We start from the raw sequence: 12840 nt of genomic DNA, 5'->3' as shown, positions 1-12840 counted from the left end.
GTAAGTACGACGTCCGTTTATAATAATTTCTAAAGATCGTAACAAAAATAAGTAAATAATTCTATAGACTTTTTTGCCGTTGTCAAATCACAGGATGATCGATAAAGGGGCACGAGAATCAATTTTCAATGATACCTATCTCAAATCGATTGACTAAAATACACATATCTTCATGCAGTGTACGCGGTTTCCTGGTTTAAATCTCAGCCACATCCATAATATAATAATAGATACGATTCTTTTCAACCTATACGTAAATATAACCGACCATACAATTTTACATAATATAATATCATATTCTATCATCGTGCATTCCGAGATAAAAAAAAATATATATATTACCTTCGGCCTTCACAGTATTTCTTTAAATAATTCTATTATAAGTAACATGAGATATTTTTCATTTTTTTTTCTCAACGAAATGTTACATATTCTTACTGTATAGTTATTTTATGCCGGACATTTTCTTTGACTTTTCACCTTCATTTATAAACATTTATGGGTCCCGGTCTAAATCTAAACTTCTTTATTGTTATATTTACATAATATATTGCATAGCGCGTTATATCCATGAAAATATTTTAATATAAGTTTTTAGTCAATGGTGCTTATGTGCAATGTGTTAGGTTACAGCCAAGGCAAACTTTTTTCTTGATAATAATCTTAGTAATTTCGATATGTAGATATACTCTAAAAATGTATAATTAGACATAAACAATAAGTCTGGCGACTGCTTATGTCGTTATATTATGTTTTTAAAATAGAAAATACCGAAGTAATTTATTTAATTATACTTAAGTAATATTTTTATATTCAAAAATCAGTATACCCGTAATAACTATAATAAGTAATAATATTTCCAAAGTTAAATAAATATTAAAATTTAATAAAAAATGTGGGTAAGTGGTTGCCGCTCTGCTGTACATTAGGTGTTGTAATTACTCACTACAATTGATTTGTTAAATTTTAAATCTTTGACATTTTTTAAGCACAGTTTCCATTTCGTCGAGTATCATGTTTGGCCTCTGGTCGATTTGTTCGCTGCTTTTTGGTTTTATTATTTTGTTTATTTATACGTTTTTGGACTTTTAATGGTGTTTTTATTTCGTATGTAAATATTAATAGTAGTTTCTAAATGTTATTGCTGACATTTCCTTGTAAGTATAAACTGATTTTTTCTTTTCCTCTTTGGGAATTTCAGTTTTTCGTTCATTGTTTTTCCCGACGCTTTTGAAAACTACTGGGAGTTTTTTAATTTTTACCCCCTTATGTACCAACAAATTCGGTTTCCTAATAGAAAATATGCCAAAGTAGAAAATCGGGGCATTTTTAATGCAGTACAATACTACAATATATGTCAAGTGTACTTCGTAATTTGTTAGGTTACTGAAATGAATCCATTTGAACTCAATGATACACCTATGATCGTATATGAAAAACAATTCTGAGTAAAGAAGGTCTATAACTTTTTAGTAGCCATGTTTAATAATCAATTATTTTGATGATAAAATTAAACCTTTAACAAATATTGGTATTTTTTTTTTTTCTGAATTATTAATGTTTTCGAACACAAAAATAAATAATTAAAACACACTTTACCGTAAAAATCAATACATTTATTGCTCCACCCAGAATCGAGAATAATAATATAAATATATGATATTACAGTGCTTCGAATGCAACAAATTCAAAATTAATTGAACTTAGTAGGTGATAAATATATTACATATATTATACTTTGTGCGTGAGTATCAAAACCATAAATATGTACTTAAAAACGTAGTCATCCATTTCTGCTGCAAGTTGCGACAAACCGCAATCACATAATAAATCCAAGAATTCTATCAGTGCGAAACTCAAGTATTTCTTAAAACCCTGTTTGACGGTAATGTACAATTTGGCGTCAATACATTTCCGAGTACTGTAGTCCGGAACTGAAGTTTTGTTTGCTTGACGACATCAGTATATCGTTCACCGTTATGGAAATATTTCTTTAAATTTGAATGCTAATTGGTAAAAAAACGTTAGTAAATAGTAGTCACCTATTAGTTGTTTGGATTTTGTAGGAGTTTGATTTTTTTAATTCGATTCATACCAGTTATCAGGAGCCTAACTGGCTCGAGAAAATTTTAATCTAGTGTCACACATGACCAAAACGTCCATATCGTACAAAAAAATGACCCACCTATAACTAAGACAAGTTTTCAAGTAAAATTACTTCATCATTGAGAGCACCAAACATAGATGATGTCGTTGTATTTTACACATTGTAAAAATGTTAATCAACTATAAATATATATAACTATACGTAAACCTGTAATTGTCACAAACACTACATTAAATTCAAATCAAAGTATAAAATTAGTAATTAGGTTTTTAAATAGTTAAAAAAATATATTTAATGTTTTTGTATTTTTATAGAGCTACAAAATCTTAACTTGATTATAAAGTAATGATAAATTATCGGATATTTACATAGGAAATATGATTATGTGTAGAATTTAGTTTAATCAAAAATTGTTATGAATTATGACTATTGATTTTACAGTTGGTTGAAAAATCTCCTCTTTATGTAGTACGAATTAAAGTAGAATCAAGGTGTTGAATTTTTAATCAGTGGAGAGTTAAGATTTTTATAAAACAAATCACAAATCTGGTTAGGTCAAGGTCTAAATCTAAATATTGATATTGTATACTTGTACCTACAGTAACAGTTATCAAATTTCTATATCCTATCAGTGTCATACTGTCATACTAGTTTGTATTTGTTTAATTAAACTTCAATGATGCCTGCAGCATAATTACCCATCTGGTATTCGACGATAAGAGCGAACCCACTCGACTAAATTATACTAACTATTTACATTAATATTCATGTTACATCCATCATAATTTTGTTTGAACAAATCAACTCGTTTATGTTTTGTCAAATAACAACAACTGCGAATACTGGATGAATATATACCGTAAAAATGTTTACATTTAAACAGTCCTTGGTCGGTTTATTATATTGCTCACTCAACTCGGTTGGATTCGATTGAGGTATTCGATTATGTCTGTAAAATATGGTTCTCGATTAATGACGACGAGCCGCCCACAAGGTTTGTAATTTACACCAGAATATGTATGATTAGGTAATGAAAATAAGGAATGAATTAATACTTATACTAGTAAGTCCTAAAACTGCATGAAATTTGTTCATTTTTATTTCAATTAAAGTTTTTCCTTATTTCCGCTACAATAAAATTGTCTTCGTGCTTTATACGCAATAAAACATTATTCATATAATCATATTTTGCAATTGATTATTCACAAATAAATGACATGAATGATTTTCTGCCTATTCAAATATTTCTATTATTTTTTAAGATCTATCGCTCAAAAATAGAAACTAAGAGCATTTTGTGGATTCGGAGCGTTTGCCCTAAAATACTTTCCGTCGAATCCGGGCCTCTGATTTCATGAATAAACTAAATGCCTACTAGTAAAAAGTAAAAACGATTTTTAAACAAAAAATAAAAACTCGCACCAAGTACACTACGTTTGTCTCTCTCCCTCGTGACTCTCACACAGTCTCAATATTGCACAACGGATGATGTGCGCTTGTGGTGCGGGCGGTAGCGTCGCGTATGGGGCGGCGGACGTAATGTGCCGTGTGATTGTGCGCCGCCGCCGCCGCGGGATTACGACGCGCGAGCGGTTTGACCCGCATGACGTGTGTGCACCGCGCACGCCCTCATCCTCGGAATCCGCCCGGGCGCGCGCGATTTGTATAATAATACGCGCGCGCGCTACCGTCCGACCGTCGGCGCCCGCCCGGCCGCTCTCGAAAAAGGGCCATTAGCCAACCGGCCCGGAAAAATGATCGCGCGCGATTTTCCCCGACGATTGTCCGCTGCAACCGACGGGCCGCGTCAAAAACCGCTCAAGCAGTCCGCTGCCGACGAGCGATGGTTTGTCTGTTTCTCCGCCGTCCGCGACCATAGTCTACACCCGCCATCGCAATAAAAGTACCTTATATACTAGAGTCGGTGCGCATGGCCGATTATCAATCGTATTGTTGGTATCCATTAAAATTTCGTCGTACGGTGTATGAGAAGACATGGCAATAACGATAAAATGTTGTACGATAAAAATATCGTTCGATACAACACGAAATCGGTCGGATGCGTTTGTTAACTTGCACTGCGACATCGTAAATAATAAATAATAATCAATAGTTGTTCAACCAAAATGACAAAAATAGATTTATTAGGACACTCGGACAATAATTACTTTTATGAAGCCAATTTATCGTCAAACTCAATTGAATTTGGGGACGAGAATATAATAATATCGATATTGATATTCTCATCAGCAAGCAAGGTTTTTACGTTAGAATAAAAGTTTGAATAACTATTCCGATATAGGTAGACAGGTATTTAAGAACAAAAGCTTAGAAAGCATTCTTATCTTGCTATACTCAGATTATGTAAGAGTTGAAAGTCGAACAACAAAAATCAAAAGTCAAGAACACATTTATCTCAAACTATAAGCGTTAATAAAGTCTCTTGTAACTAATGTCAACTCTTTACTAACATCACAAGATACGATTAAAATGTTAGACATCTAAGATACATCTAAGAGTAATGGTATTATTGTATTGTATAAATCTTCTTATCTATAATGTCTACAAAATTTATCTTTGATTTATTTAATTTTGTTACACTACTAAATTATATTTACCATATTAATACATTTTTTAATAGATTAACATTTAATGACATACTGAGTACTGACATGTCTCACGAGTGGTTGACGCACTTCACATAAGTAAATCGTTCTATGTGAAAACCAGTTCGAGCAAAAAACAACCACTCAGCTCATAGGCTACGGTTGTGGTTGAAAAATTATTAGGTATTGTGTTGTAGAGTTTTAAGTATTTGATATCTCCAATTGTATAAAATGTTGTTTAATTGAAAATTATCAAATTTACGGATATCAAAATAATGGTTTAACTTTTAGATTAAAAGCCGAGTGGATGAATATATTGGTTTTACAATAATATGGGTTTTTTTAATTTAATTTATTTATTTATTTTGGATCTGTTGATATTATGTTCGAATCTTTAATATTGAGAAGGTTTGCTTGATGGCTGATGGTAAGAAAATTGATTTAATTTGTAATTTTTGGGAAGAGGAGATAAAAGTAAAAAATTATAGTAGGTATCTACTTTTAAAAATAATCCGAAAAATAAGCTTCTCAAATTGGTCTTTTAGATTGCTCTCAATATCACAAACATACTTGATAAAAAAAATTGTTTGTGTACTTTTATGTTCAAACTAACAAAAATGAATATTTAACGAAGAATCGTGATTTTTTTTCAAGCTATTTTAGTCATTTAGTTTTGATTCGAAAAATATTTATCTTGAGACAATGACATTTTTGCTATTTATTCATCTGACAATCTACCACCTGGCGTCATCATATGGTAATCCAACGAAATCCGTGCGAACGAAAAATTGTATAGTGTTTTGAACACGTTTCTAGGTTTTTCGAACTAAGTATTCCAAACACGTTTCACTGAAATTAGTCCCAAACATAACAAAATGTGTACATTGGACAAGGATATTCACATTTGTACTGCTCCATTATGTATATCTATATAATTGTTTTTTCTATGATAAAAATGTATGGTGGATAACTTTTAATTGAATTAAAAAAAACAACAAAACTTTATTGTTAATTAAAAACAACAATGGTTACAAAAAAGTTGTTTGAAAGTTCAAAGGACAAAAAACATCATATGTGCAATCTTTGTATAAAAACTAAATAATATATTTGGTCTCTTTTGCAGTTTTATTTTCGTTGGAATGTGTTTTATTCAATATAAATGTAAAATCTTATTTTATGAAAAAAACTGTAATATGCCACATAGGCATTGCCAATTTCATAAAGATTAAAATAATCAAATAAAAATAAAAAATAAATAATTAATTAAAAAATGGTATAAAAACGTACTAACACCGTCGCTATTTATGAGTATATGATGTTTGTTATTATACACATAAACTGTGAATATCTGGTTCGATGATAAATTATAATATTATAAACAATAAATGTGACTCTTGGTTTGTGTGACATTTTTAAAACGTTAAAAATAATTTTTTTGTACAGTTGACATAAATTATATTATTCAATTATAAGTTCTTCGACTTTAGTTAATTATTGATCCGTTGAACAAATTACTCAGTGTTACTATATTCACTAAGGATATAATAATTGTGAAAACGAGTACCTAATACTATAAAAACAGCTTATTACTTTAAACCACTTGAAATATATATAGATCTTATGGATTATCATTTAGGTACACTTGTAGTATAATTTAACTAAACACATTGTGTCGGCAAATATAAATCCGGCAATTGGATAAGAACCAATTGAAATACAAAAGGGTTCAAATCGTAAAACTCCAGTTAGATATACTATGTCTGATGGAGTTGATGTTTCAAACATTTTCTCAAGTCAAAATTAATTCTTTTTTTTTACTGCTGTCAGTACAGTCTAACCTTGTGCAAAGAATAGCTATTCGAAAAAATACAAAATCAATGCATCGAAAACATTTATTTATGTAACCAAACTTGAGAACTGACGTAGGCGCGTGAAACCAATATAATATTCTCCTTCAATAAAAAAAAAGCAAACCATAAAAACAAACGGGAATATCGTATAAAATAATAAAATACATCATTTCAGCAATATAATATAAACTATAATAATATGCATATTGTGCGTTTCTAAGTGATTTTCCACAAATCTAGAACCGCGTAAAATTCGAAAGTAAACAGATTGCAGTGTTAATAATTATTTTCTATATTAAAATTGAATGAAATGATAATAATTCCTTATAACATAAACCTTGACATATTTCAGAATCGGAGTTGAGCTCTTTTTTCAACGCATTTTTGGGAAACTTAAGTTCAGTGTAGAAAATTTATTATAGGTAATTAAACGCTGATCGAATTTTTCGTGCTCAAAAGAGTTTCTCAGCAGTTGGATAAAAAATGCATTAGAGATTAACCTGATTAAAAAATACTGGTTCTGAAACTATTCACAACGAAATTATACCACAAAATAACGGAGCAAAATCGTAAATCGAATGTTGAAATGTATCCTTGCTCTCTTAGTCTCGAGAGTCGTATGATGGTATACATAGTAAAGAAATCAGACCATAGAACAAAGTACTTACTTATCATCGTTCATCAGTAATTTGTCTTCGTCTAATTTTAATTTCATTACACTCAGATGTTAATAGTACCATTTCCATTGTGCCTGCAAGACGAGATAATGAACAATAAAGCAACTATACATCTGACCTTAGAGTAATAAAACTGACATCCGACATTTTTTATGAAAATTACTTAATTCCGAAAGATTTTTTTTCTCGCATTCATATCCATGAAAATCGGATAGAATATCAAAGAAATACGCTTCGGTGCTCCATTTCTTATGCATAAAATAAGAATACGCTTTTCCAAGCATTCATGTCTCGTCGTTGTGAATCGTGACGTTTATTGTCGGTTTTGTAAACTTGTATATCTTGAGCTGGAAAGTTTTCTTAGAAATAAAAATAATAACAATAAAAAAACAAGTACAAAAATTATTATCGCGCACAAAATAATTTCCTAGAAACTTTTTAATTCCATTTCCAGTACAACAATTTTCCGAAGCTTTTAGAATTTTTAAATTAAACTTTTTGAATTAACAGTAAAAAAAAAACCGATATGATAGCATATGTAATTATTCATTAATATATATATATAGTTCACATATTAAACATTAATTTATTTTTGTAAATTCATAAAATATAAAATCATTTTTTTTTATTATATTATTATTTTTACATTATATATACTTATATTATAACTTAAAGTATTAATGTGTTCAAAATTTTTTAGTTAAAACTATTTAATAAAGCTAGTAGTATTAAGCATATTGACTATTGTTGATTATTAAAATTATTTAGTTGAGTAGGTTATGAACCTCAAAGTTAATAAATGGTTACATAAATTATCAAATTGTTATCGATAAAAGTATAAAATTGTAAAAACAGCACAAAACTTCATGTTTTTCCGCTACAAGAAAAATCTATGAATCATAAATACATTTTTGTTGATAAGTAAACATGACAACAAAAACCTTACAAAAATCTGTCGATACAACAAACATCCAATCCAAAATAAAATGATGTTAAAAATAATCTATTCTGTTTAAAATCAAAATTTATTTTAATTATAATAAAATATTTGGGTATTCTTGATTTGAGTTTATTATTATATAGATCAATTATTTATAAATATGAATTCATAAACTATTACAAATTAAAATTAAACTAAAACTGATTGATTAGAGATTGGTAGGTACTCAATAATATTTAACTGTCGAATATTCGAATCTAAAAAGTAAAATATAAAAATGTTAAACGTCGAAATTTTCATATATAAATATTCAAAAATGTAATCTAATCCTTAGAAGTCGATTTTCAATTTTAAAGAACTTTAAAATTAATATATTATTATTAATAATCCGTGAAATATATGTATTTATTTTTGGGAACATCAGATTTTAAATAGAAAAATTATTCCTATTAATAACGTAGTCTAGAAACTTATGAATTCAACTATTTTTTTCGAGATTAAAAATTGAACTTCAGGAAGTAAATATAGTATGCATTTTGTAGTTTTTCCAGTTATGGAAACAAAAATGTATTTCTTTTTCCGTGACGTATTGACATATGCAAGCGCGTGTGGGAGTTAAAAACGATAACGGATGACATCCATTATTGTTAATTTACTGCTCATGTACTCATGTCTCATTGACACAGCCTAAAATATGTACACGTCATATGAATTGCCTAAAAATTACTCCTTAAAACATGCTACACTCCATCACTCTTAATATTAATTTTAGATTCTGATATATGCAAGTAATGTAATGGTTTTACAGTTATATTATTATTATTTTTTTTTTTTCTAGTAGTAGAACGAAGTAATATTTTAATTCGTTTATATTTTCCTATTGGTAACAGGACGTTAAGTTTTAGGTTTTAAGATGCGTACAGCTGAGTTTAAATAACCAATATTGCTAAAAAAATAAGAACGCGTTTAGAAAACTACACAAACTATTTATATAATTAGTAGGTAGGTACTCAAAATAATTTTACCAATCAACTATCATTTTAAAATTCTTTAATACTTTATTAGATATTTACTTTGAATGCATAATTTAAATATAAATTAATACATTCTATAGTATTAGATTTTTATACATCAATCTCTGAAAAAAAAATTTTCTGTTGCCCCTTATTAATACTGGCCAATAACGATGGAATCTCAATTTGTCAAATAAAATATTAATTTAAATTTGACACGGTCTGAAAAAATAACCATGGCTTCTCTTATAATAGGAAAAAAAATAATCCTTTAAGCTTTTCGAATTCTTTAGTATTATTATTAAACTTTTTTAATAAAATTCCATCATACAGATAATTATAAAATAATATTAACTAGGAAGAATATAGACAGACAGCTTTTTTTATGTAAGTTATCAGTAAATTGACTTGAAAATGAATCAATAGTTATTTTATTTTGCAATTTATGGCAAAATATAGTCCAACATAAGAAATATTAGAATTCAATGTAAAAAAACATGACTTGATTTATTTTATGACATTAGGTATTTTATTAACTATCATTCATAGATTATTATTAAAACGTTTATGAACTTCTTAGACAAGCATTTTAATCTGGTTTTCACTTAAAGTTTTTCAGCACTTAAATAAAAATATTATATGCTTTTAAGTGCTATAAAACTATTAAATTATAATAACGCTTACGGCGAATGGAAAACTAAATCATAAATCTACATTTGTACAGAAGAAAAATCACTAATAATATAGCTAAGTTATATATTACATAATACAGGTAGTGGTGGTATATAAGAGCGATAGCTATTCACGGGGTTGCCGCGTGACGGACGTTGACTTATCGCCTACACAGCGGAGGCTACAAAATAAATGAACGACTGTTCACGGGTTACGTAAAAAAAATATATAAACACACACTATTGTATGCACACGCCAACACTACCTGCAGAGGCGACGGTGTATATCCGATTTATTTTCCGGTCACATCGGAAGTGTATAATATATGTTTTGCAAAGAATCTGAACGGGGGCGACCCGTCCGAAGGGATCGTGTGCACATACTTTTCTGGTAAAAACGCTCGTACGAGGGAGAAAGTGTGTGTGTGAGTGAGGATGGGCTATTAAGTGGTCCCAGGGGTGGATGGGGGTGGGTTGGACGGTCTTGGCATATATATTATTGTTTTTCATATATACATACATACTAAACAGGCGCGGCGAAAGTTTCGGCACGCGCTCCGGTGCATGATTGATGAGAACTGGCGTTCAGTGTTAATGACGTCTAACAAGCTGCTATTCAAACCGCTCGCTCTTATCGGCAAACCTCTGTGGCGGGGGCGGAGATTGGCGAGGTGGTGTGAGGAGTGGTTGAGTCGCCCGGTCGAGTGGGGTCTGTGGCTGTGTATATAATATAATATAATATAATATACGGTCATATATATATAAGTCGCGTCGCTGCTGTCACGTGTGCCGAAGAGATTCAATGAAACAATATTTTTTTTTACGTTATTTATTTACACCAAACATACACACTCCCGGACGCCCCCCCACCCATGTTACCCCCTACCAATCAAAACCAACCCACCGTGGTGGGCTCCGGCGGAGGGGATGACATAAAACATCCGATGATTTATTCGACGATAACCACGCGAATATAGATCGATCGTTTTCAGCCACGACGTCTTCACGATCGTCGTTCGCCCCGATATTATTATTATTTTCGTTATCATATACTAGGTATTATAATATTATCATAAACGGTGGTTGTTATCGACGCGTGTCGTCAGCTAGTTCCGGCCCGCCGGGAACGTTCATTTCCTACCGATAGCGCGGTCAGCGCCGCCGCCGTCGTCCGTCATTTCCTCATTGGGTGAAACGAACTTTATAATAATATAATATCGGTACAAAGACCTAAAGCGCAGTGTTATAATATTATTCGCCCGATGATATCGTATCGCATTCTGGTTATTGTATAGTATACGCGAGTACGAGCATAAACAGCTTTTTTTTACTGCCCCCAAAAAAATCGTATTGTCGCCGTGTATAATAATGTGTGTTTGGTTCGTCGAGGGGACTTTCGTATACAATATATCTCGATCACCCAGCGAGTACATATATCTATACATACACATCGCCGGGGTAAAAGGGACGATTGGAATTGAAATCCACCGCTGGAAGAAAAAAAAATAGTTTAAGGGATGCTCTTGTTTAATTATTTCGGCGAAAGGTCCTGTTCGAAGTAATCTCAGAGCTTCATTTGTAAATGCTTTCTTTCGAAGGGGATGAGGTGATGTTTGGAATGCGTATATACATTACACACGTATACACATATTCGAATTTTCACCGTAGTTGGTATTTCAGACGATAGTCGTGATGCCTGCCCATTATAATTTATATAGGAACTATTTTTTTATACTGTAAATCGGAACTAGAAAATAAGCAGAAAATTTACACTACAAAACTGGTGTGAAAACCACTGATGGGAAAACTGTTTGAATATAGTACCATTAGTACCTTCTACCTATTACATTACTCGCGTTGCTAGAGAAATAAATAGTACATTATGGCTACCTACCTAGCCTACTACACATCATTTTAGAAATTAGAAATGTAAGTGCACTGGAGTCAATGTAATATATTTAAGACATAAGTAAGATTATAGCTATGTATATTATTTATCACCAATCCATATATATTACGCCTGGTGGTGGACTGTAACATAATATCATAAACATAATTTTTTGAAAACTATCCAAATGTCAAAAACCGCAATAATACTTATAATATCACAACTATATAACAACTTTTCATCCTTGTTCTTCAAAAGACTTAAATGAACAGTTTTAACGTTAATCAAGAAAAATAAACTTAAACATTTTAACACCAATTAAAAGTATTTTACATATAGTTGCATAGTAATATAGTATGCTTATCTGTCTATTATCACAAATAGCTCGATTTTAGAGCTATAGTTATTATAAAATCGAAAAAAAAGTGAAATATATATATATATATATATTATGTATATCCGGTTTTATAAAATATAATACTTAATATTTTTTTAATTTTAAGGAGCTGTAAAATGTTTCCATGCACTATTATAAAAAACAATGATGCGTCATTATCTCCTAAATATTGTTTATTATAACACTTTGTGTAACTTGCATTTTCTTATTTCTTGTTGAGTTGTATTCCAACTATTACCAAGTAATCACTGTTCTCCATAGAGGTGTGTTTTTGGGCTCAAAATTTAAATGTCCCTGCCTATAACATAGCATAATAAATAATAGCTAGTATACAAATATAATATAATCTATTGTTATACGAATATCGATCGCTCACATTATTTCGTGATACACTCTGACACTCATAATGCCACTTATAATATACCTATTATAAAAATAAATAATAATACAGTGTGTATTAATATATATTATATAAGTCGTTTTTACATTGCAGGACATCCGAGATTTTTCAATCAGCTGTCATGTGGTTTGGACATCGTGTCCATGGCCGGCGAATGGCTTACGGCAACGGCAAACACGAACATGTTCACTTACGAAATCGCTCCGGTGTTTATTCTCATGGAAAACGTGGTGTTGGCCAAGATGAGGGAAATCATCGGGTGGAAGACCGGGGACTCGATTTTTGCTCCAG

At 30.7% G+C, this 12840-nt stretch overlaps 1 protein-coding gene across 3 annotated transcripts in view; it reads left to right on the top strand.

Moving 5' to 3' along the window:
• The window catches only part of LOC111030856 (glutamate decarboxylase), a 98700-nt gene that overhangs the window by 64711 nt on the left and 21149 nt on the right, over window positions 1-12840 (top strand). For all 3 annotated transcript variants that reach the window (XM_022310552.1, XM_022310551.1, XM_022310553.1), the window contains exon 4: window positions 12643-12840. In XM_022310552.1, the coding sequence (XP_022166244.1) occupies window positions 12643-12840 (198 nt within the window). The remainder of the gene's footprint in view (window positions 1-12642) is intronic.

This window comes from Myzus persicae, unplaced genomic scaffold, assembly GCF_001856785.1.
Source record: "Myzus persicae strain clone G006 unplaced genomic scaffold, MPER_G0061.0, whole genome shotgun sequence".
Taxonomy (NCBI): Eukaryota; Metazoa; Arthropoda; class Insecta; order Hemiptera; family Aphididae; genus Myzus; species Myzus persicae.
This window is presented reverse-complemented; position numbering and strand designations above follow the sequence as displayed.